At 40.2% G+C, this 27417-nt stretch overlaps 1 protein-coding gene across 3 annotated transcripts in view; it reads right to left on the bottom strand.

Moving 5' to 3' along the window:
- Window positions 1-27417, bottom strand: part of ing5a (inhibitor of growth family, member 5a) — a 40808-nt gene continuing 13391 nt past the window's right edge. The window contains exons 1-8 of one of the 3 annotated variants that reach the window (XM_072573150.1): window positions 26383-26539; window positions 21772-21843; window positions 18597-18763; window positions 14583-14694; window positions 10029-10122; window positions 5724-5859; window positions 4792-4853; window positions 1-4398 (exon numbers count right to left, since the gene is read on the bottom strand). In XM_072573150.1, coding sequence (XP_072429251.1) covers window positions 4359-4398; window positions 4792-4853; window positions 5724-5859; window positions 10029-10122; window positions 14583-14694; window positions 18597-18763; window positions 21772-21843; window positions 26383-26419 — 720 coding nt within the window. In that variant the 5' untranslated portion in view covers window positions 26420-26539 and the 3' untranslated portion in view covers window positions 1-4358. Of the gene's footprint in view, window positions 4399-4791; window positions 4854-5723; window positions 5860-10028; window positions 10123-14582; window positions 14695-18596; window positions 18764-21771; window positions 21844-25982; window positions 26047-26382; window positions 26540-27417 lie in introns of those variants that run through there. The other 2 variants (XM_072573149.1, XM_072573152.1) reach the window with 2 other exon arrangements.

Here is a 27417-nt window from a genome sequence, read left to right as displayed (position 1 = left end):
CAAATCTCAAAAATACTTTATTTTGACAATACAGCCATCATTACATCATCTAAAAATACAGATATACTATCATTTTTAAAAAAATGTTTACAATATTTGTTTACAAAGGGAACATCCACACTGTCCAAACTAAAAAGGCATTATGAGCAACTGTAAAACAGAAGATGAAAAGATTGTCAGAATTATAGTTTAGTTCATCTATGGATTTTTCATGTACAACCCTGTCAATCAAAACAAAAGCTGCTCCTTCATTACACTGCAGTTACCCCTTTCTAACAAGCCAAACCAAACAAAAACTGTCCGCCAATAAAGCCTACACAAGCATTCATTGCTACCATCACTGTCTCCTTACTGGTCAGTGTTTCATCTGAAAAATGTACATTAAATGCTTAAGGCCTGTCTCACACACATCGTTCATAGCAAGATCTGAAACAAATACCGTCTCTTGCCACAGACTTATAAATGGCTCATGGATGAAGTTTTACATATTAAAGTGCATATAGACTTACCTATAAAATTACTTGTGCCTAAGGAGAGGACTCTATGACATTCCGATATGTAAAACATTGCACAGTCACTAATCTCAGTCGTGTACAGAACAATGAACAAAGTGGTATACACTGTCTTCACTGCACAGTTTTTGTTTATGTTGCATGAACATGACCCTAATGTTGATCCACATGTTTGTAGATCTACAAAATGATCAGTTCCCTGAATAGTACATTCCTCAGTGCTGGAACAATAAGAACTTTAGATTAGGTGGGAATGATGGCATTTAAAAAAGACATGCTGCATGAAACGTCACTGCCATAAATCGGGAACAGTACAGAGTTCTAACATGCTACAAATACAATGCCAAGTTACTCCAATTCAAGATCTCAAATTTAAGTTATGCTGCAGGAAAATAAGAGTTGGGAGAATAAGAAACACCCAAGTGGGAATTGGATTGTTTTCCAAATGGAGAAGAAAATTTGAAAGTATGCTGTATCCCAAAAACCACTATGATCCAAAAAAAAGCATTTTTTATCACCCTATTACAGTGCTGTCTGGATTCTCATACTTTGATTCAACTGGATCATGCCAAGACTGCACATGAATGACAAGAGAAACTAGATGCCAGTTCCATCTTATTTTAAGAAAAATCTTAGCCATACCAATGGATTTGTATAAGTACATGGGACACACATCAGAAAGAAATGAAATGCAGCTAAAATTCTGAAATAATAATAGTCAATGATCTAACATGAAAAAAACATTTCCCATCCAAATCTTGTGATTGTGATCACTGAGAAAAAGTGGACTGATATTAGCTGATTTAAGTGTCAATATTTCAATCTTTCAAAATTACTTTGGTTATAAATGTCCATGTTGAAGCTGAATATCATATTTTCTTTAACTCTTCCAGCACACAGTTATAATGTCTATTACAGGCACTAAATGGGGGCGCCTGATTCCAGGTTTTACCGAGATTAGAGGTCAAAATGGTTCATTCCGACATTCTCCTTTACTGTGAAAAGCATGCCAGCTCCACACGAATCAATGTCTTGCCATTCCTGAACTAACCAGTGTATATTTTTCTGTTGGATAACTATGGATAAGATTGAAGAATGTTGTGTAGATTTTATCAGTGATACACTTACCAACATGGTCTATCAGTTCAAATATATTTACAACAATGATCAACAAAATAGCTATCACAGCATTACCACTTAAACCATAAATTACATTACAAATTTAGGAACAAGGAATGGCTATTTTACCAATTCATACTATTTCTCTCATTCACCAGTGCTTCACAATGGAATCCAAATTTATCTCAAATAACCCCATCATTTTTTCTTTCTTTATCCTGCTTTGTAAATTACTACAAACATTGTTTACGCAAAGATTCCTCTCAATATTTTCTATTTACTTCCCATTTCAATTTATGGCCTCAAGTCCTACATCTTTGGCATATTTTTATAATCTGTACCTTATACACAGAATTCAGTATTTAAATACTTGACTGAGTTCATGATTAACCATCTTCTTTAAGACTGGAAAGCATTAATCTTTATTGATTTTTCACATTGTGGTTTGGCTCCTCTATACTTGAGATCAAGCTGTTTCTCCCTCTCTTCTGGATAAATCCTCTGTTGTAATGTTGTGAATACAACAGTATGGTGCCTTGTAAACAAATTGAGGAGCAAAGCTATCAACAAGTGGGTGCTGCCTGAAGCTGATTTCAGTAGGTTCTGGTGTCTGTCACCAATATCTGACAGACCAAAGCCAAATAGATTCACTAAAATTCATACAATCAATAGCTTTGCATTAAACAGGTCAGTGCTGGCTCAAAATATTCATCTCTTAATGAATAAGTGGACAAGTAAACAGGAATAACAGCCAGTACTGTACACTTCTCGTTCTCTGATTTGGAGAAACTTTTTCAGTAGTGTACTTAAGAATTCCACCCATGTCCTTTGGAGTCACAGTAGCTTCAAGATCACTTGCCTGATGACTGAAGGTCAGAACCAAGTCACATCATCTGTGGCACTCTTCGTAATCCAATGCCTGAATCAGATCTGTATAACTTGTACACTATTGATTGATGAGGAAGGATCTGAAGTATAGGCCAATCATCCTATCCAACCTAATTAATCAAATTGCTTAATGGGTAAAGTGGGTCCGCCCAAACAAGCAATGAAGAGCATACCAGTGCATCCAAGGTAGAAGTAGCATGGTTTTCACTGGTTAGGTTCCAGCCATAATGCTTCACACAGCTGGAAAATCCATAGCCTCAGGTCTACAAGTCTGCACCAAAGCTCTACAGACTTGGGTGAAAGTGTCTCTCTATAGATTAAGAATTTGTAAATCTTGCAAAACTAACAAGATTACATTTCTCACAAGCACAGTTCCAAGATGCTTAGTGAAGCCTGGCAGGTTCCCACTTGACGATGGCAAACAAATCTTCCAGAAGTGGCAGAAAGGGTCCATGTACCACACAAATTCATTTTTCAATCAAAAGAGGCATGAGAAGGGTCACTCCTGAAGTTGGAGCTATAACATATGATCCTTCATGATCTACAAACTTGCACTTGTGCACATTCAATATTTTTGCAGTCCACAGTTACACAATGCTTAAATCAGTCACATGAAGTCCCTGTTTATTCACTATGGTAAGACCAACTTCATATTATTCTTCAAGAAAAGAAAACTGGTGCACGTTTATTTTGGTTTTAAATCTTCCTTCAATACTGAACAGGCAGAAGCATTCCTAAAAACATTCAAATGTGTGGATTAAAAAGATGCAGTATCAAGAATACACACCAACAACAGTGGTTCAAAATAAAATATCCTATCGTTTGAGTTGTAGGCCCTATGAATTACAAGATCCAACTTCTGAGATAACTTTCCAGGGTCTGCAGCCCTGTAATATAATCTTTTCAATGGATAGTCCTTTATGAAAAGCATCACAATCATAATATTGCACAATAAAATGGACGTTACCCATTTTCTTTAAAACAACTTTTTGCCAAAGTATACAGGTTTATCTCACTATCACAATCATATATATTATTTTGTATTTCACAAAACAATACACCCTACTTAATAACAAATTCCGGTTAATATCAACTTTATAGAGGCAGTCAGTTCCTTTCTTAAAGCAGCTTTGGTCTCGAGTAACACAAAATCCCGGTCAACAGTTGCTTCCATGGGCTCACATAGGTTCTACATACCTGCAACTGTGATACAAATCTAGTGTCTTCTTGGGACCAGGGATAGCAGTGGTTACAATGGTAAATGCTATCTTTAGTATCCAGTGAATTACAACATTGTTTTTATCCCTTTGACAGTAGAGAACTGTACATTTGTTTCCCTGTACTGTTATCTCTAGGGCCAAAGGGAGCAAGAGTTTGGAGTTATCAAGTTACTAAAGTCAATATTTTATTGCTATAATTTCAATACGGTGAGTTCAAAAAAAAAGCTTGAATATTTCCACAATGGCTCCCTGTTCTCAAACTCCAATAAAGAACCTTGTACATTTTCACCTTTCATTTCCATTTATTAGTGGCACACTTCAGGCCTCACAAATCAATCCTGAAATGGATCTGCAACCTGTTGGCTCTATCATGGACGAATTGGTATATCACAGCTTATTGAGCTACAGAATACCTTCAATGTCCAAAACAGGTTAATATACCTGGAAATGAAATGTCAAAAAACCCCAGCTGGTTCTCATTAAACCAGTTTGAGAAAAATAAAACAATCTCCTGCCCAGCTCCCATGCAAGTCACAAGCTAGGGAAGATTAAATAAAACTGCAATGTTTGAAGACACAGAACAAAAAGCACATTGTGGAGGCAAGTGAGCAGAATAGCTTCATTTCTTTTTCCTTTCCTGGGTACATCTTGGACAGAACCTGTATGTAAACAAGAACAGACAAGTAAACAGGCTGTCTTCATCATGTGCCTTGCAATCTTACTCCATCAATACTTGGAACATCTCCTCCCTATCGAAACTTGAGTTATTGTCATTCAACCTGCAAAGCCTGGACTATGGAAGAAGTGGTGAAGCATATATTCATGATAGCTGAAAACAGTGTGAATGATTGCACTTTGCTCATACTTTAATTTGAGTTAACATTTGGACATTTGAACTACAGTGCTGATTTCTCTAAGATCACAGCTAACATCACTTCCAGTACCAGTTATAAACTAAGCACCTTATTGGTTCCAGAATCATTCTCCGGGCAGATCACCCAACATTTCCAAAGTGAAACAGTGGAATACTTGAACTGGCCAGTTCTACTTACCATTTCCCTTTTGGTTTTGTTGCAAGATCCACACAGGCAAAGTGAAACCACTCAATTGGACACTATTGATCATAAAGCAGAAAGCAGCAGATTAATCTCATGGTCACAATTATCAGACAACTGGCATACCCCTTTAGCAACCAGAGTAACCATTTTAGGTTTCTAATGTAAAATTACTCATACAGCAGCACCTGCTTTTAACTATTTGAGTTGTGATTTAGAAACCCATGTTAGGATCCTGAATTTAAGTAAGCATTCCATAACACCTACTGCTGATTCTTAAATCAGACTGTCTACAGTGGTTTGGCAGTTGACAGCTCAGTGAGACTGAAAAGAAGCGGTAAGTGACTTTGTAGTACATAGTTATGTTTAGTGTTGAGATCAGCACATTCAAAAGATTATGGAACTGGACACCTTGAACACCCATTTGACTGGAGGTAAATGTGTCATGCCGAGGAAAATTAAGCAAAATAAATACACACTAAAAAATGGGAGGCAGGAAAAGGGGAATTTGTGCAAGCAAAATTGGGCTATGATACCATTACTGGACAAACTAGTCACATTCCAGACACTCCCTTTGTCCAAACCTTGTATAGAGGAATGTCCAATAGCAGAAGATGTAATTTTCAATCCAAGTGATGAATTTTAAAAAAAATAACTTTCAAGAGTCCTAAGAATATTTTAACCAGTGACTGCTCGAACAAGTAACATAAATGTAATACTTAGAGATGTCACACAGAGGAGTGGAATTCTTAAAGGTTTCAAAATTCTTATTTCAGTATGTAATCTATATCTAAACCCACGTGTCAACTACTTCCATTGCCCAGCTCTAATAAAAATGGTATTTAAAATTTAGTACTAGCAAGTAAATACAACCAAAATACCATTAGTCGTGCTTTCTAATTTGGATAATCCAAATCAAAGACACTTACATCTGGGTTATCACAGCCAATCATTTCTCCATAAGAAACCTGGTGACACAGACAATAGGTGGGTTCATTGGGATCAACTGGCATGTCCAACACATCAGATGGGTGCATTTTCAAAATTGATTCTGAGTATTCTGACCTAGAGAAGGAAATACAAAATAAATTCCAGATACAACCTCTTCTAAATAGCTATTTGCCCTCCTACAGAGAGACAATGCCAAAAGCTTAACATCAGTTTAAGGGGATTGGCTTACTGAGCTACTAATAAAAACAACTACTCCAAATAAGGAAATTCCGACCGTCACCTGAAGCTCCAATGCTGGTCTCAATAAGCGAAACTTATCCAACATTATAATTTTATTTCTATATCAACTTCGTGACCTCTGGAGATCCCAAAGCACTTTACGACCAATTAAGTACTTTTGAAGCGTAGTCACTGTTAAAACTTAGAAACATTCTTTGGAATGTGTTAACACCATTCATTGCCAAACTAGTATGGTGGTGAGTAGAAGACAATTTTGTTATCAATTTCATTTGATGCATTGATAAAAGTCCTATTGAGCATTGTGAATAATGTGAATCACTTCCAGAATCTCAGAATTGTTACAGCATATGTACACTAGTTCTCGAAATGAACACTCAATGCAATTCTCCTGCCTTCTCTCTGTAAACTGATACATTCTTCATTATTAGATAACAGCTTTCAAGTGCTCCAATGGAATCTGCTTTCATCACATTCACAGGCTGTATTCCAGGGCTTAACCAGTCACCGCATTAAATATGCCACTTTTGTTTCTTTTACTAATTACTTGAATTCTGTGTCTTCTTGTTCTCAATCCTTGCTAATAGGTGGGATATAACTCCTCCTAAATCAAATTAAAATGCCTAGCGATGCTGTGATACAAAGCTGTTCAAAATTTCCTCTCAAACAAATAATTAAAAGTTTTGAAATGTGACAGTGTGAAAGACAATATGCACTTCAAATCAGCACCTCAAATTGCTTACGTCACAATCAATACCTATTCAAATTATGCACATCCCTCTCCCCTTCATTACTTTGTTTAACCTGTCATCTTAAGCACTGGAATCCCTATCAAACAGATACCATCCGAAATCCTTGAGGGCAAGAATAGAAATCTATTGATGTGATTGTCGTCTTTACAGAAATACTCCTCTGTAGTTACTGTAATCAGATTTGTCTCCCTTGTTGAATATAATCCCTGAAGTCTCCCAGCACACTGTCTTCTTTCCACACCAGAATTATGCCGTACCAGATTTAGGCATAAGTAAGCAAACCAAAGCTTGTGGTGGGGGGGGGGGGGGGGGGGGGGGGGGTGTCTTCACATTACGAGGAGCCTCTGAATAGAGAGTCATAGAGATGTACAGCATGCATACAGACCCTTTAGCCCAAATCTTCCAAACCCTTCCTATTCATATACCCATCCAGATGCCTTTTAAAATGTTACAATTGTACCAACCTCTATCACTTCCTCTGGCAGCTCATTCCATACACGTACCACCCTCTGTGTGAAAACATTGCCCCTTAGGTCTCTTTTATATCTTTCCCCTCTCACTCTAAACCTGTGCCCTCTAATTCTGGACTCCCTCACGTCAGGGAAAAGACCTTGTCTATTTACCCTACCCATGCCCCTCATGATTTTATAAATCTTTATTAAAGTCACCCATCAACCTCCGTGCTCCAGAGAAAACAACCCCAACCTATTAAACCTCTCTCTTTAGCTCAAATCTTCCAACCCTGGCAACATCCTTCTCAATCTTTTCTGAACCCTTTCAAGTTTCACATCATCTTTCGGATTGGAAGGAGACCAGAATTGCACACAATATTCCAACAGTGACCTAACCAATGTCCTGTCCAGCTGCAACATGGCCTCCCAACTCCTGGACTCAATACTCTGACCAATAAAGGAAAGCATACCAAATGCCTTCTTCACTATCCTATCTACCTGTGACTCCACTTTAAAAGGAGCTGCGAACCTGCACTCCAAGGTCTCTTTGTTCAGTGTATGAAAACAAAATGACTACATTCGAAACTACACATAATTAGATGAAGAATAAAAGGAAACTCAAATTTATAGCATAGAAAGCCATTCAGCCTATTACATATGTGCTGGTCAACAAAGATCTCATTAAACTAATCTCATTTTACATCTACTGGCCCACAGTCCTGTAGGCTATGGCAACACAAATGAATACATAAATACTGCTGAAATGTTACAAGCGTTCCTAACTCAACTATCCTTTCAGGCAGTGAATTCCACACACCACCACCTTCTGAGTGAACAAGTTTAGCAGAACTGTCCTTTTTCCCCCTGAAATGGAGTGGCATGGTGACTCAGTGGTTAGCACTGCTACCTCACAGCACCAAGGAACTAGATTCGATTCCACCCTCGAGTGACTGTCTGTATGGTGTCTATGAGAGTTTCCCCCGGGTGGTCTGGTTTCCTCCCACACTCCATAGATGTGGTTAGGTGAATTTGCCATGCTAAATTGTCCAAAGTGTCCAGGGAGAAAGAAGCTAGATGGATTAGCCATGGGAAATGTAGGGTTACAGGGAGTGGGGGCATGCATTTAAGTAGAGTGCTGTTCGGAGGATCGGTGTGAACTCGATGGGCCAAATAACCTGTTTCCCCACTGTAGGGAATCGAAGACTCTTTGATAGGGTCTGAAGTCAGCACGTTTGCTAATATTTGCACCAGGTTCAACACTATTGGACTCCTCAGATACTGAAGTAGTCCATTTCCAATTGCAGCAAGATTTTGACAAGATCCAAGTTTGAAGTGACAACTGGCAAGTGCCACAAAAATGCCAGATAATTCTAACAAGAAAGAATCTAGCCAGTTCCCATTGGCATTATCATAGAATCCCCAACTATCAACATCCTGGAAGTCACTCTTGACCAGAAATTAAATAGGACTAGCCATGTAAATACTTTAGCCATGAACAGCAAAAAGACTAGGAATCCTGCAGCGAGTCACTCACTTCTGTTTCGCCAGATCCTTGCCGTCATTCACAAGCCACAAGTCTGGATGAGTGCAGATCCAACAACACTCAAGAGGCTTGGTATCATCCAGGACAAAGCAACCTGCTTGATTAGCACCACATCCAGAAACATTCACTCTCACTACTACCAGTGCCACTCAGCAGCAACAGTCTACAAAATGCACAACAGAAATTCACTAAGTCTCCTTTAGACTCATCCTCCAAACCCATAACCACAACCATCTAGTAGGACCAGGCAGCAAATACATGGGAACACTACCAAGTTCTCCCTTAAGCCTCTCATCATTCTGATTTTGAAATATATCATTGTTCCTCCAATGTGAATTGGGTCAAAATCCTGGAACTCCCATCCTAACGCACTGTGGGTGTAACTACACCAAATGGATTGCAGTGGTTCAAAAAGGCAGTTCACCACCACCACCCATATCACATTACTGAATGAAAAATAATTCATCCGTCCAATGGTTTCTTTTTTTAAAAATTTCTTCTTTCACAGGATGTGGCAATCACTGGCAGACCAACAATTATTGCCCATGGCTACAGGCATGATTGATAGTCAAATTCAAAGCTTAAGGACAATTGCTTGAGATATCATACTCTACCTGTAGATAAGCATCCAGCTATCCACTACTTGGATAAATCCTGTAATAACCTCCACCTAAAGTAATTCCAAATTTCATTGCAAAAGCTCAGCCTTGTTTTATAAAGGGAGAAATAGGTAGATTCTTGACTAATAAAAGAGTCAAAGATTATCAAAGGCAGGCAAGAAAGTTGAGTTGAGGAGATAATCACGTCAAACGTTGCCTTACTGAATGCAGTGTAGGCTTAAGGATAAATGGCCTACTCCTGCTCCTAAGTCATATACACATATAATTAAGTATTGCCAAGTAAAATTAATAATAAAATCAGTTATGGGAAGATTAACATCAGCATCCTCTTCCATCAGCTGATGTTTCCTTCACACTGTCTGAATATCAAGCACCAGTCCAGCAGCAAAACATTAAGCAAACAGATTCAGCATAGGACTTCCACAGAACAAACCCAAACTCCTCTGAACTGCAGAATATGTAAAAAGATGAACCTCACCTTGTACCTCTCGCCCTTTTCGAATACAAGCTGGAGAAGGGGTATTTTACATCTACATATTCCCAATATTTATTAGTTAACTTGGAACTTTGGTAACTGTACTGATAGTATAGAATGATGGTGGTGAAGAAAGAAGAAATGATAAAATGAAACCAAAAGTTCAACATTGCTGTTATATAACAAGTCAAACAGTCACCCTACCCTGCTTTCTGCTTCTTCTTCTTTGGCATATCATCATCTGATCCCCGTCTTCCACGGCCCCGAGAACCCCTCCTGTCTTTCTGGCCTCTGCCTTCTATAAAAGGGAGAGAGAAATGCATGTTAGATGTGCTTGTAAATTAGGATTTACAGGTGGCTCTACATGTCAGTTAATTTAGTACTGAGTTTCAAATCATCTTTTTCCCCTGTTGCTAGCTTATGAAAGGTTCCAATTTATTCCATTACTTGGTCTTAAAAAATGAAGTAAAATGGAAATTGCTGAAAATGATCAGTAGATCTGGCAGCATCTGTGCAGAGAAAAACATTTATCATTTAGGATTAATTATCTTTCATCAGAACTGAGAGTTAAAAATGTAACAGGGATTTTAAATAAGAAATAAAAAATACAGCCATGGACAACTAAAGAGTTAAGCGACAGCATAAAACTTTACAAAAGTTTACAAAAATACAAATGAAAGAAACCGCTGAATGGGAAGAATACAAAGAGCAGCAAAGGGCCAAAAAACGGCTTATAGAAAGTCTATAAAGACCATAAAACAAAAGCAGAATTAGGCCACTCAGCCCATCAGATCTGCTCCACTATTTGATCATGATTGATTTGTTTCTGTGTTGTCTGTAAAATCTTCCATAGCTACGTAAAGCAAAAAAAATTCAGTAAAAACAAACGCAAGTCCATTACAAGCAGAGTCAGGAGAATTTATAATAGAGAAAATGCAAATGGCGACCAAACCAATGAAAATCACTGTGTCTATCTTCACAGAACAAACATTAAAAATCCCCCAGGAAAGATGGAGATTGAGGGACTAATGTTAACAAGGAACTGCAAGATATTAAAGTACAAAAATAGTAATACAGAAGTTACTGGAACTTAAAGTGAATAAAGAGCTTGGATCTTATGATCTTCACCTGAAAGAAGTGGCTGCATAGATAGATGTGTTTGTGGTTATCTTTCACATTTCAATAGCGTAAATGGCGACTAGGCAGTGGTGATTCCAAGCGGCTCAGAACCCAGACATCGATGGACTTCCCTTTAAGCTATATCTTTTCATTTTTCTTTTTCTTAAAATAGTGCCTTTCACTGCATCTGGCTGTATTTCTCACTATAGAATACGCAATAATAAAACTTGTTCAAAAAACCATTTATTCAAATTTCTTTAAATTGTGGAATGATCCTAGCAGATTGAATGAAGACAAATGTAATATCTGGATACTACAGCCTTGTTTGCCCTACATGAGCCATATGGAAAATGCTAGAATCTGTAGTGAAGGATGCAAAAACAGACTTACAAAATAATAATATCCAATAATACTTTATTGTCTGTCAACATGGATTTATGAAAAGAAATTGCAAAGGCAAAGGCAGTCAGGTCAAGCAACAAAAAGGGATGGGCAATAAATGTTGGCCTAGCCAGTGATATCGCCATCCTATTATCAAATAAAAAGCTTGATCTTGACCCTTAATTGTTGCCTTAATTGTTACCAAGCTGACCCCTTTGTCCTTTCAGTGCACTGTTTTAATGAGGCTCAACATAGGATTGAGGATCAACATCTCATTTATTAGCTGGGCACTTCCAAGCCTCTGACTTCAGAGTTCAAGTTTCAGATCATAGCTTCTATCCAGATTTTGCTTTTTTTAAAAATCTATGTATGTTTAATTCATATGGTCTTATTTTTCCCTCCCTTTGTTTTCAGGCCTTGTATTGCTAAACATTCTGCCTTTTAACCTCTCCTTTCTTTCAGTTTATTCCAGAGTTTTCTTTAGTTCCTTTTACATGTCGTTCCCCCCTCCCCCAACCACCCTTTTCACTTTCTTAAAACCTACTGCATTTCTATCTTTTCTGAGTTCTGATAAGAGATGATCAACCTGAAACTTTAACTCTGTTTCTCTCCACACAGATGCTTGGAGAATATTTTCAGAATTTTAAGATTTTCAATGTCAAAACATTTTGCTTTTGAAAATACAAAGACATTTTACTGAAGTTTGTTTTTGTCTTGCACTCATCAGGGTAATTCATGAGAAATACCAATATAAAAAGAAAACAACATTTAAGTTGCACAATAAGAGTTCTAATTAGTTGATAAGTGAACTCTGATTGATAGAGAGTGTTGTTGTTAAGGATGCATGAAATACACAATAACTGACAGTTAACTGTCAAGTTTTAAGTTTTAATCCAGGCAGATTGATTCCAATTGGTCACGGCATTCTTCTAAATGGGTCATTTGTCAAAAAAAAATCAGCACTCTCTTCTCATAGAATATAAAATGTTATTATTCCTTTACGCTGGTACAGTTGAACCCTGTATCTGTGGATTCAGTTTCCATAGTTTCAGTTCTCTGCAGTTTAACGCAGCCTGAAAATATAATGTTCCAGAAATAAGGATCGGGGGCTGCCAGTGAGGTAAATTACCCATTTAAATGATAGGGTTTGCTACTATCTGCGGTGTTGGGCTTCCACAATAGGTCTTGGAATGTATCATCTGTAGATGTGGGGTGGGTGGAAACCTGTATTTCTTGCAAATTGTTTTGACATGTGCAAGATGAAAAGCTTCAACAAAATGCATAATTTTTCAACAGGGCTCTAGTTCTGAATAACCAAACTGTTTTGCTTTTGTCCTCTGTACATAGAGATGTACAGCAGGGAAACAGACCTTTCGGTCTAACAGTACCACCATCTGCATGAAAAAGTTGTCCCTTACGTCTCTTTTATACCTTTCCCCTCTCACCCTAAACCTATGCCCTCTAGTTCGCACTCCCCCACCCCAGGGAAAAGACTTTGTCTATTTATCCTATCCATGCCCCTCATGACTTAATAAACCTCTATAAGGGCACCCCTCAGCCTCTGACGCTCCAGGGAAAACAGCCTACTTCAAACTCTCCCTATAGCTCAAATCCTCCAACCCTGGCAACATCGTTGTAAATCTTTTCAGAACTCTTTCAAGTTTTACAACATCCTTCCAACAGGAAGGAGACCAGAATTGCACACATTATTCCAAAAGTGGCATAACCAATGTCCTGCAAAGCCAAAGCATGACCTCCCAACTCCTGTACTCAGTACTCTGACCAATAAAGGAAAGCATAGCAAACACCTTCTTCAATATCCTATGGACCTGCAACTTTATTTTCAAGCAGCTATAAACCTGCACTCCAAGTGTTTGTTCAGCAACACTCCCGAGGACCTTACCATTAAGTGTATAAGTCCTGCTAAGATTTGCTTTCCCAAAATGCAGCACCTCGCATTTATCTTTCTTAAACTCCATCTGCCTCCCCTCAGCCTATTGGCCCATCTAATCAAGATCCTGTTGTAATCTGAGGTAACCTTCTTCGCTGTCCACTACACCTCCAATTTTGGTGTCATCTGCAAACTCACTAACTGTACCTCTTATGGTCACACCCAAATCATTCATGAGTGACGAAAAGTAATGAACCCAATACCGATCCTTGTGGCACTCCACTTGTCACAAGCCTCCATTCCAACCCTCTACCACAACCCTCCATCTTCAACCTTTGAGCCAGTTCTGTATCCAAATGGCTAGATCCCTTTGGATTCCATGAGATCTAACCTTGCTAACCAATCTCCCAGTGGGGAACCTTGTCAAACACCTTATTGAAGTCCATATAGACCACGTCTACCACTCTGCCCTCATCAATCCTCTGTTACTTCTTCAAAAAACTCAAGTTTGTGAGAGATGATTTCCCACGCACAAAGCCATGTTGACTATCCCTAATCAGTCCCTGCCCTTCCAAATAAATGTACGTCCTATCCCTCAGGATTCCTTCCAACAATTTGTTGATTCACTTTCGGAAAGTATAAGTAACACAAGCCAGAAATCGCTAATAATTTCACATTTATGACTTTTGTTTCAATTCTACGCTCTCAAAAATCAGTCTGCGGCAATTTAATCCCATATTAGTTAGCAAACAAACCCAGACTTCCACTTCTGGTAAACTGTATGAAATTATAGTTTTATTACTGGGCATTACTGAACAAGAGAGAGAAGCAGAAGAAAACAAATATCTGGGGACATCTGCATCAGGAGCATTTACCTTAATAACACAACAATAAATCAGTTTTATTCAAAAGTCTAAGAAGAGGAATGCTAAATGGATACAGTTCTGTATTGCTCAAGTCTGGCAGTTCAGCCAGCTTTATTACTATTGTTCAAGGCTGTTTGTAGTTGCGTAATGCAAGAGGAAGATTATGAGATGACATATGTCACACAAAATACACAACTCTCATTTTTCACATTTGTCTGGAATTTGTGCTCTCAAAAATCAAATCCAAATGTGGTCTTTGAACACAGTTTGTCAGCAAACCCAGATTTAAAAAGAAATAAAAGTCTTCCAAATTAGTGACTGATACATGTTAGGCAAGAGTTTTAAACAGCCACAATGGGCAACACATCTGCTGTGATTGAATTGATAGTGGGTCAAACTTAAGAGGCTAAATGGCCTGTTCCACCTTTGTAATTTTCTGACCATCTAGGTTCTCCATTTCAGAATGAAATGCTGCACCAAAGATTTAATATCATTACTCACTCTTATTGCCTCTCCCTGCTGAACTGTCATAATCACTTGATTCCAACTTTTCCTTCAAATCAGCTTCAAACCTGGCAAGTTCAGCATCCAGCCGCCTGATGTGCTTGTCGACCTGCCATAAGCAAACAAATAATTAACAACATAGCAGAAAATAACTAAGAATGTTCACATGTGCACCATTGGCGATGAAGACATTGCTCAGGGATGGACATGACTTGCAGCTTAATGTTCCAGGATACAAATGCTATAGGAAGGACAGAAAGGGAGGCAAGGGGAGGGGGGGCGTTTTGATAAGGGATAGCATTACAGCTGTACTGAGGGAGGATATTCCCTGAAATACATCCAGGGAAGTTACTTGGATGGAACTGAGAAATAAGAAAGGGATGATTACCTTATTGGGATTGTATCATAAACCCACTAATAGTCAGCGTGAAATTGAGAAACACATTTGTAATGAGATTTCAGTTATCTGTAAGGATATTAGGGTGATTATGGTAGGGGATTTTAACTTTCCAAACATAGACTGGGACTGCTAGTGTTAAGGGTTTAGATGGAGAGGAATTTGTTAAGCGTGTACAAGAAAATTTTCTGATACAATATGCGGATGTACCTACTAGAAAAGGTGCAAAACGTAACCTACTCTTGGGAAATAAGGCAGGGCAGATGACTGAAGAGTCCATGGGGCAGCACTTTGGCGCCAGATTTAAAATAGTGATGGAAAAGGAGAGACCAGATCTAAATTGGACGAAGGCTGATTTTGACAGTATTAGACAAAAAGAAGTTAGCACATGTCAGGTATAGACAGGAGAGATCGAATGCATCCTTAGAAGAGGAGTATATTGAAAAGGGAAATCAGGAGGGCAAAAAGGGGACATGCGATAGCTTTGGCAAACATAGTTAAGGAGAATCTAAAGGATTTTTACAAACACATTAAGGACAAAAGGGTAACGAGGGAGCAAATAGGGCCCCTCAAAGATCAGCACGGTAGCCTTTACGTGGAGCCGCAGGAGATGGGGGAAATATGAAATGAGTATTTTGCATCAGTGTTTACTGTGGATAAGGACATAGGAGACATAGAATGTGGGGAAATAGATGGTGACATCATGAAAAATGTCCATATTACAGAGGAGGAAGTGCTGGATGTCTTGAAACAAATAAAGGTGGATAAATCCCTCAGACCTGATCAGGTATACCATAGAACTCTGTGAGAAGCTAGGGAAGTGATTGCTGGGCTTCTCACTGAGATATCAGTATCATCGATAGCCACATGTGGGGTGCCAGAAGACTGGAGGTTGGCTAACATGGTACCATTATTTAAGAAAGATGGTAAGGACAAGCCAGGGAACTATAGACCAGTGAGCTTAACGTCGGTGGTAGGCAAGCAGTTGGAGGGAATCCTGAGGGACAGGATGTACACTTATTTGGAAAGACAAGGACTGATTAGGGATAGACAACATGGCTTTGTGCATGGGAAATCATGTCTCATGAACTTGATTGAGTTTTTTGAAAAAGCAACAGAGGTTTGATGAGGGCTGTGCGTTGGACGTGATCTATATGGACTTGAGTAAGGCGTTCGACAAGGTTCCTCATGGGAGACTGGTTAGCAAGGTTAGATGTCATGGAATACAGGGAGAACTGGCTCAAAGGTAGAAGACAGAGGGTGGTGGTGGAGGGTCGTTTTTCAGACTGGAGGCCTGCGACCTGTGGACTGCCACAAGGATCAGTGCTGAGTCCATTACTTATCGTCATTTATATAAGTGATTTGGACATGAACATAGGAGGTATAGTTAATAAGTTGGCAGATGACATCAAAATTGGAGGTGTCGTGGACAACATCGAAGGTTACCTCAGATTACAATGGGATCTTGATCAGATGGGCCAAAGGGCTGAGAAGTGGCAGATGGAGTTTAATTTAGATAAATGCGAGGTGCTGCATTTTGGGAAAGCAAATCTTAGCAGGACTTATACACTTAATGGTAAGTCCTAGAGAGGTACAGCATGGAAACAGACCCTTCGGTCCAACCCGTCCATGTCGACCAGATATCCCAACCCAATCCAGTCCCACCTGCCAGCACTCGGCCCATATACCTCCAAACCCTTCCTATTCATATACCCATCCAAATGCCTCTTAAATGTTGCAATTGTACCAGCCTCCACTATTTCCTTTGGCAGCTCATTCCATACACGTACCACCCTCTGCATGAAATAGTTGCCCCGTAGGTCTCTTTTATATCTTTCCCCTCTCACCCTAAACCTAAGCCCTTTAGTTCTGGACTCCCCGACCCCAGGGAAAAGACTTTGCCTATTTACCCTATCCATGCCCCTCAATTTTCTAAACCTCTATAAGGTCGCCCCTTCAGCCTCTGACGCTCCAGGGAAAACAGCCAAAGCCTGTTCAGCCTCACCCCATAGCTCAAATCCTCCAACTCTGGCAATATCCTTGTAAATTTTTTCTGAACCCTTTCAAGTTTCACAACATCTTTCTGATAGGAAGGAGACCAGAATTGGGCGAGAGGGGCAAGATATAAAAGGGACCTAAGGAGCTCCTTTTCCATGCCGAGGGTGGTGCGTGTTATGGAATGAGCTGCCAGAGGAAGTGGTAGAGGCAACATTTAAAAGGCATTTGGATGGGTATATGAATAGAAAGTGTTTAGAGGGATAAGTGTTTGCAAACGGGACTAGATCAGGTTGGGATATCTGGTCAGCATGGACAAGTTGGACAAAAGGCTCTGTTTCCATGCTGTACAGCTCTATGACACAGTCCAAAGGACCTATCACACACAGGCACCTGGCCCATATGATAATTATATACCCAACTTGCTACTACATTAAAAGCTAACACCAGTTTAAGTAATGAAGTTTAGGGAGCAGTGAACACACAGCAATACAGTTCCACTCTAAATGCTCCTTTAGCAATTTCAGTAAAATTTCAAATTGGAAATGGTATCACCATTTCACTATACAGAAATAATAAGCATCATTTTTATTGTCATACCATGTCACCTCTATCCCTGCATTATGTCCAGTACACTGAAAAGGTAATTTCAAGATGACTCGGAGAGAACAACACAAAGTAAATGTAGAAAGATGAAGTAGTAAAGCATCTGGTATGAAAGAAAAAGTATGAACATCTCTACGTCTATACACAATCTGCATTATTCCCAACTCAGTCACCCCATCTTCTTGGATTACTATTCTCATACTGGATTATATGAGAGTGGCATGGTAGCTCAGTGGTTAGCACTGCTGCCTTAGAGTGCCAAGGACCCCAAGTTTGATTCCAGGCTCAAGTGATTGTCTGTGTGGGTTTCCTCCCAGGTTAGATGAATTGGCCATGCTAAATTGCCCCCTAGTGTTCAGATGTGTCGGTTAGGGGTAAATTGCCCCTTAGTGTTCAGATGTGTCAGTTAGGGGTAAATGTAGAACAAAAGTTAGCACTGCTGCCTCACAGCGCCAGAGACCCAGGTTCAATTCCCACCTCAGACAACTGTCTGTGTGGAGTTTGCACATTCTGCCTGTGTCTGCATGGGTTTCCTCCCACAGTCCAAAAAAATGTGCTGGTTAGGTGAATTGGCCATGCTAAATTGCCCGTAGTGTTAGGTGAAGGGGTAAATATAGGGGAATGGGTCTGGGTGGGTTGCTGTTCAGAGAGTCGGTGTGGACTTGTTGGGCCGACAGGCCTGTTTCCACACTAAGCAATCTATAGGACAGCATCAGTTTGAGATACCTTGATATTTTGTACCAACTTAGTACATAATGTACTTAATGTTCAGTTTACTTGGGATACATCAACAAAAGACTTATTGTAATTCCTGTAGAGTAAGGAAAATAGGCCATTGGCATTTTAGAAACATTTCTTGGAATACTGGAAAACTACGCACAGTGATAAAAACAAATTAGTTACATTCAGAGCCATTTTTGTGCAAGACACCCAGTAACACTTTGTGAAAAGCAGCAGCATTTCAATCCCACAAACAATTCAGTTATTTAGTCTTACTGCACAATGACACCAACCATTTCATATGTCTCCATTGCTAACTGTACTTTGTCATCACTGTATTCTCTGCATTTATTGTAGGCAAGTTGAATCTTCTTCAATTGATCAACACGTTGATCTGGAGATAGGTCCTTCACATTTGAGATATATTCAGTTGCCAATTTGTCAATCTCAACTTTTTTATCTACAAACAGAAAGTAAAGTAATTAGACTAACATAAGAATAGAAACAGCACCTAGATATTTCACACAATTTACTGTCTCCCTATATGCATCATATCTCCCTCTGTTGCCACTAATAATCTCAAATTCATACTGCTGCCCTTCAGAAAATAAGATGCAACAATTATTCTCCCCTGATAGGAATGTACCTATTTGCAATTCAAGTACTTCCAAATTCTAAACTAAAACAAAGAACTGCGAAAACTGGAGATCTGACACAAAAAGAGAAACTGCTGAAGAAATTCAGACCTGCTGGGTTTCTCCTTCAATTCTGTTTTAGTTCCTAATCCTACTTTCTGCAACTAGGCAAAACTGGGTACACATCCACCCTGAACTTTAGAAAAAAATCTGTTAAATTTATTGAAACAGCAAGGTCACAGAATCCCTACAATGTGGAAGCAGGTCATTTGGCCCAGAGTCCACATGACCTCAGAAAAGTGTCCCACTAGGAACCATTCCCCTACCACATCCCTATAACCCTGCACTTACCATGACTAATCCACCTATCCTGCACATCCCTGGACACTACAGAGAAATTTAGGGTGGCCATTCCACCTAACCTGCACATCTTTGGACTGTGTGAAGAAACCAGAGCACCCAATAGAAACCCACGCAGACACAAAGAGAATGTGCAAACTCCATACTGACAGTTGCCAGAGGGTGGAATTGAACCTGGGTCCCTGGCGCTGTGAGACAGCAGTACTAACCACCGAGCCATCATGACAAGGTCAGAAACTTGGAAATACTAGTAGAGGCAATTAAAAACAAATTAAAGGTTATTAATGAAATCTAGTCTGAGACATGAGAACTTAGCAGGCGACAACTCCAAAGAGAAACAGATTCTAAATCATCTAGAGATACTTGCTTACCAATGTCCAGACATTTACTCCAGGGGAATCAACAGAAAAATGATTGAAAATATAACTTGCAAATGTACCATTTTTAGGACAGTGAAAGCAACCAGAAAATGTATTTAGTAAATCCCCTCCTGACTCCACAGTGCCTGTCCATCATCTACAAGGCACAAATCAGGAGTATGATGGATCCACTTGCTTGGAATAGTACAGGTATCCCCACTACCTTCAAGCAGAGTACTTCTATGAAACCTTTCATAAGCTGAAATGGCATAAAGTGAAGAAGCATTAAATTCATATGGGAAAAATTTTGCTTTTTCTCATAAAAGCAAAAATCCTCTTCAGATTTCTTTCAATTAGTGAAAACTTATACTAACATAGGTCTTTCATAAAAGCGAAGTAGCGTAAAGCGAACTTTCAAAAAGCAGGGGATACCTGTATAGCATCAACAACCTCATCACCATCCAGAAAAAAATCAGCACACTTGATAAGCACTCCACCTAATAACTTAAAACATTCAATTTTTCAAGTAGCAATGCAGAAGCAGCACTGTGCATCATCTCCAAAATGTACAGGAACAACTTGCTAATGCTCCTTTCATAGCATCTGCAAAACCTGCAAACTCTACCACCTAACAAAATAAGTGCAACAGATGCATGGAACTTCACCAGCTGCAGAATCTCCTGCAAGCCACAGAGCATCCTTCCTTTACTGTCGCTGGGCCAAAATCCTGAAACCATTTCCAAACAACACTGTTAATGTATTTACATCACATGGACTGCAACAGTTAAAAAGATCACTCATCATCATTTAATAAAAAAATTCATGACAGCCTTGCTAGCAAGGACAATTATGCTCACATCCCATGAACAACTTTTAAAAAAAGATTTAGTGCACAGATATAGACATCAATAAAGGTGGCAATACATCAAAAGTGAAAAAAAGACAATTTACAATTCTTGGCATTGTACAGGGTGGAACAGAATACAAAAGCAGGAGATCAAATAAACTTTTACAAGACTGTGGTTAGATTTTATCAGATGACTTCTAGATAATTGGATGATTTTGTTTGTATTTTCAACACCATATTTCTGACCAGTGCAGGTTTAACAATCACATTAGCAGACTACACAAGACATTTAAACATAATTTACCTGGTTAGTGACCAAAAGTGGAATATCAAAGAATCCAAGGAGCAAGCAGGAAGGGAAATGGGATTACATTTGATCGCAATGAAAGCAGAACACAGAGTTGACTCACAATGACAACATGTACAATCATAGAGATATACAGCATGAAAACAGATCCTTTGATCGAATTCATCCATGCCAACCAGATATCCTAAATTAATCTAGTCCCATTTGTTAATCTTGGCCCATGTTCTTCTATTCATATACCCATCCAGATGCCTTTTAAATGTTGTAATTGTACCAGCCTCCTCCGCTTCCTCTAGCAGCTCATTCCACATACACATCACCCCCTGCGTGATAACATTGCCTCTTAGGTTCCTTTTATATCTTTCTCCTCCCCTCTACTCACCCTAAACCTCTAGTTCTGGACTACTCCATGCTAGGGAAAAGACCTCAACTATTTACCCTCTCTGTGCCCTCATGATTTTATAAACCTCTGTAAGGTCATGCCTCAGCCTTCAACACTCCAAGCAAACAGCCCCAGCCTATTCAGCCTTTCCTTACAGGTCAAGTCCTCTTACCCTGGCAACATCCTTGAAAATCTTCTGAACCCTTTCAGGTTTCACAATATCCTTCCTATAGAAGGGAGACCAGAATTGCACACACTATTCCAAAAGTGGCCTAACCAATCTGTTGCAAAAATTCCAAACATTGACTGTTCACATATTTTACTCTCAAGTTTGAATTAAAAATAATATTGGAACATAATTTTCCAGAAAAATGATGCAGTTCTGGAAAGCAAGTAGCAAATATTCAGAGACCAAACACCTATTGTAAGGTCCAATTAAAAGTTATAGATACAGGATACACCGGATGCTAAAATCTGAAAGTTCACTATGGTCTGATCCACTGTTGCACAGCACATTAATATCACAAATTCCCAAGACTGCAGACTTCACACATATTCCCCAGTTGCGTTGTACGCACCTTCAGTTCTCTGGTCTAGGTCCCGCATCAGATGGAAGATCCGCTGAAGTTCACAGGGAAGGTTTTCAATACCTGTCAGAACACAGAAGTAGCTTTAGTTTTTATTTTCACATTCAGAATCTTAAGTTACTTAAGGAAATACAGTAGATACATTTTGAACTGAACCATTCTTTTGCAAATTCAACGCAGATATAATTAGGTTGTAATTATGGTTTAATTGTACATCTTGCTGTGTGCAAGAGGCTGCTACAGCTGCATAATAATTATATATACTACAAAACAGTTTATTCAATAAACATGAAACATTATGAGAGTCACACGCTACAAGAGTTTGGTTTTTTTCTCACGTTTTCAACCAGTTAACTGGATACAACACGTCAACAACAGTAACAGGACGAGAATGGACTTTTATTGTAAAGAGAAAAGTGATTGTACAAGGCTCCACAACTTCCTCTGGCAGCTCATTCCATATATGTACACCCGCTACATGAAAAAGTTGCCCCTTAGGGCTCTTTTATATCTTTCCCCTCTCACCCTGAACTTATGCCCTCTAGTTCTGGACTCCTCCATCCCAGGGAAGAGATTTTGTCTATTTATGCCCCTCTTGATTTTATAAACTTCTATAAGGTCACCCTACATCCTCCGACGCTCCAGGGAAAATAGCCCTCGCCGATTCAACCTCTTCTTATAGCTCAAATCCTCCAACCCTTGCAACAATCTTGTATATCTTCTCTGAACTCTTTCAAGTTTCACATCATCTTTCCAATAGGAAGGAGAACAGAATTGCACGCAATATTCCAACAGTGGCCTAACCAATGTCCTGTACAGCTGCATACCAAACGCCGCCTTCACTATCCTATCTATTCACGACTCTACTTTCAAGGAGCTACGAACCTGCACTCCAAGATCTGTTTGTTCAGCAACACTCCGGAGGACCTTACCATTAAGTGTATAAGTTCTGCTAACATTTGCTTTCCCAAAATGCAGCACCTCGTATTTATCTGAATTAAACTCCGTCTGTCACTTCTCAGCTCTTTGGCTCATCTGCTCAAGATCCCATTGTAATCTGAGGTAACCTTCCTCGCTATCCACTACACCTCCAATTTTGGTGTCATCTGCAAACTTACTAACTGTACCTCTTATGCTGCCATCCAAATCATTTGTTTAAAGAATAAAAAGTAGTGGACCCAGCACCGATCCTTGTGGCAGTCCACTGGTCACAGGCCTCCAGTCTGAAAAACAACCCTCCACCACCACCCTCTTCTTCAACCTTTGAGCCAGTTCTGTATCCAAATGGCTAGTTCTCCCTGTATTCCATGAGATCTAACCTTGTCGAATGCCTTACTGAAGTCCATACAGATCACATCCACCACTCTGCCCTCATCAATCCTCTTTGTTACTTCTTCAAAGAACTCAATCAAGTTTGGGAGACATGATTTCCCTTCCACAAAGCCATGTTGACTATCCACAATCAGTCCTTGCCTTTCCAAATACATGTACAGAGGATTCTCGATTATCTGAATATCGGATTATCTGAAGGGAATCTCAAGGCAAGGTTGGGGCAGGTGGGCGGGCATGGACAGGGTTGGGGGCTGGTAGCAGATGGGGTGGGGGGGGTCTCATGCATGTGTGCTTTTGCCTAGTCTCCTAAAGGGGGAGCAGACTTCACAGAAAACTCCAAGTCCCAGAGAAAATCAATTAACTGAATAATCAATTATCCGAACAAAATACTGCCCGCTCATCTCGTTCAGATAATTGAGATTCCGCTGTAGATCCTCTCTCTCAGGATTCCCTCCAACAATTTGCAATTTGCTCATCACCGATGTCAGGCTCACTGGTCTATAGTTCCCTGGCTTGTCCTTACCACCCTTCTTAAACACTGGCACCATGTTAGCCAACCTCCAGTCTTCCGGAACCTCAGCTGTGACTATCGATGATACAAATATCTCAGCAAGGGGACCAGCAATCACATGTCTGGCTACCCACAGAGTTCTAAGGTATACCTGATCAAGTCCTGGGGCTTTATCCACTTTTAAGTATTTCAAGACATCCAGTACTTCCTCCTCTATAATATGGACATTTTTCAAAATGTCACAATCTATTTCCCCACATTCTGTATCTTCCATGTCCTTTTCCACAGTAAACACTGATGCAAAATACTCGTTTAGTATCTCTCCCATCTTCTGCGACTCCACACAAAGGTCACCTTGCTGATCTGAGGGGGCCTATTCTCTCCCTAATTACCCTTTGTCCTTACTGTATTTGTAAAAATCCTTTGGATTCTTCTTAACTCAGTTTGCAAAAGCTATTCTCATGTCCCCTTTTTGCCCTCCTGATTTTCCTCTTAATTATACTCCTACCGCCTTTATACTCTTCTAAGGGTTCATTTGATCTATCTTGTCTATACCTGACATATGCTTCCTTCTTTATCTTAACCAAACCCTCAATTTCATTAGTCATACAGCATTCCCTACACCTACCAGCCTTGCTTTTCACCCTAACAGGAATATACTGTCTCTAGATTCTCGTTATTTCATTTCTGAAGGCTTCCCATTTTCTAGTCATCCCTTTACCTGCAAACATCTGCCATCTGTAAGCTTTTGAAAGTTCTTGCCTAGTACTGTCAAAATCAGTCTTCCTCCAATTTAGAACTTCAACTTTTAGATCCGGTCTATCCTTTTCCATAATTATTTTAGATCTGGCCCCAAAGTGCTCCCCCACCGACACCTCAGTCACCTGCCCTGCCTTATTTCCCAAAAGTAGGTCAAGTTTTGTTCCTTCTCTAATAGGTAGATTCATATATTGAATCAGAAAATTTTATTGTACACACTTAAATCCCTCTCCATCTAAACTTTTAACACTATGGCAGTCCCAGCCTATGTTTGGAAAGTTAAAATTCCCTACCATAACCACCCTATTATTCTTACAGATAACTGCAATCTTGTTACAAACCTGTTTCTCAATTTCCCTCTGACTATTAAGGGGTCTATAATACAATCCCAATAAGGCGATCATCCCTTTCCTATTTCTCAATTCCACCCAAAATAACTTTCCAGGCTGTATTTCAGGGAATATCTTCCCTCAGTACAATTGTAATGTTATCCCTGATCAAAAACGTCAATGGAGGTAATGCTGTTGCCTCCCTTTCTGTCCTTCCTGTAGCATTTGTATCCTGGAACATTAAGCTGCCAGTCCTGTCCATCCCTGAGACACATTTTTGTAATTGCTATGACATCCCAGTCCTGTGTTCCTAACCAAGCCCTGAGTCCATCTGCTTCCCTGTTAGGCCTCATGCATTGAAATAATTTATCAGACCTTGTTCTCTGCTTTGTCCCTGCCTGCCCTGACTGTTTGACTCACTTCTTTTCTCAACTATACCTGTCTCAGATTGATCTCTTTACTCACTATCACCCTGAGTCCCACCTCCCACCTTAATAGTTTCAATCCTCCAGAGCAGCTCTAGCAATTCTCCCTGCCAGTATATGAGTCACCTTCCAATTCAAGTGCAATCCATCCTTTTTGTACAGGTCACTTCTACCAAAATGTCAACTCTCCTGCTCCTCTTGCTGCTTCACCTGCTATGCTTTTTCCAGCTCCACGCTTTATTGACTGTCAATTAGCATTCCCCTAACCAAGCAACCATTCTTCCAGATTTGTCTTTAATTGCTTCTACTAGTATTTCCAAATTAACTCTTAAAAGATTCTCAATTACATTTCCTCTCCACCCTCACATTTAAACGCTCCTGTTGCCTTTTGCACACTTCAACAAGATCAGTTTCATTTCCCCAATCACAGCAAAGTCACGGCCAATCAAGTAACACACACCCTCACCCTGTTGAGATCACTGCCTCTTCTCCATGCCTTTGCAGGTACAACAGCATTACCTCCACTGATACATATCACTTGCCGCTCATTCCCATACTGCATTAAATCATGGCCGCTTACCGCCAAAGATGTGCAGGTTAGGTGAATTGGCTATGGTAAATTGCCCATAGTGTGAGGTGCATTATTCAGAGGGAGATGGGTCTAGGTTGGGTTACTATTCACAGGGTTGGTATGGACTTGTTGGGCCGAAGGGCCTGTTTCCACACTGTAGGGAATCTAACCTAATCTAAACCTGGCCTTTGCCCTCATCCTATGTCCCACCACCCACAGCCCAGTGCCCCACAATGTACTAGATAACTGTGCAATGCCTCAAATCTGCAACACACCGTCGCCCCCACGCTGTATCGGGTTCCTGCCCGTTGCTCCACGTTGCATCAGAGTTCCAATTGTTTACATATTTGCAGGCTCCTGGAGGCGGGAGAGACACGAGCTAGCGCGCATGCGCGGTGAACGACATGCGCCGTCACAAACTCCGGCCTCACCACACACTCACAGAAACCAGACCAATCTCTAGGCCTCACGCCTATCTCCTCTGAACCCGAGGTCCGCAGGCTCTCACACCCCAGGAGGAGCTGGGCCCGTCGGCGCCGACTATAGGCCCCGAACCGTACTCTTCTCTCCGTCCTCCTCCGGGTGAAGCGGCCCCCTCTCCGGGAACAAAGGCTGCCGTCCCGGGGAGGACAAGGGTCGCCCGGGTCCGAGTTCACTGCCCGCCCCGGTACTCACTGTCCAGGTAGTGCTCCAGGTACATCGCGGTCGCCATCTTGTCATCCTTTCCAGTGCGGCCTGCCCCAAGCTGAGCATGCGCGCTGCCGACCCGTCGCCATGACAACCGCCAAACCCCATTTCAAGGCGGGCCTGAGTTGCACTTCAAATTGGGAATGGACCCAGAGTAGAAATAAATTACTACAGATCATAACAAGTTTGGTAGCGTCCAATGGTGAGAGAGTGGCATGGTAGCTCAGTGGTTAGCATTGCTGCCTTACAGTACCAGGGACTCCAGGTTTGATTCCAGGTTCAAGTGACTGTCTATGTGGGTTTCCTCCCAGGTTAGATGAATTGGTCATGCTAAATTGCCCCCCTCGTGTTCAGATGTGTTGGTTAGGGGTAAATATGGAGTACAAAGGAATTTTGGGATGTGGGAAAAATAATGTTACTTCTGCAATTCCATTTTACAAAGTAAATGAGCTCACACCAGTGTGTAATTGTTTTAGCCAAGAGCTGAGTCAACAAGAATGGAAACTATGTGGAGGAAATACATAATTGTTTTTTTTTGTATTAGCTAAAAATGTATGTAAGAAAGAAACGGGACTGCAAGACAATGGTAGATATTACGGATGAATAGATAAAATGCTGTGAAGAGAGGCAGTTAAATTAGATATGTCTGTATAGACAGTAGGTATAAACATCTGTTTCCCTCTTTTACAGAAACACAGGAAAAAACCACAATTAAAAGGGCTTAGTGATAAGATGCTGTGAGGGGGCAGCACAGATGGAGGGAGTAGATAATGGTAAGCAAAGGATGGGATGAGGTCAAATGGCCTTGTGAGGTCAGAAATAAGCATTCTGTCACAGACAAGACCGGATAAGACAAGAGATAAACAGGAGTAATGGGTACCAGTCTTAAGGAAGTGGAGGATGTAAACAGGGGGGGAAACAATGAAATAAGAAATAAATATGTATGAACCAAATTATACAAATATCGAGTATTTATTGAATTCAGTGTATTTTGTCCCTGCCTTGTAGACATCACACCCACTT

This window comes from Chiloscyllium punctatum, chromosome 6, assembly GCF_047496795.1.
Source record: "Chiloscyllium punctatum isolate Juve2018m chromosome 6, sChiPun1.3, whole genome shotgun sequence".
Classification (NCBI taxonomy): domain Eukaryota; kingdom Metazoa; phylum Chordata; class Chondrichthyes; order Orectolobiformes; family Hemiscylliidae; genus Chiloscyllium; species Chiloscyllium punctatum.
This window is presented reverse-complemented; position numbering and strand designations above follow the sequence as displayed.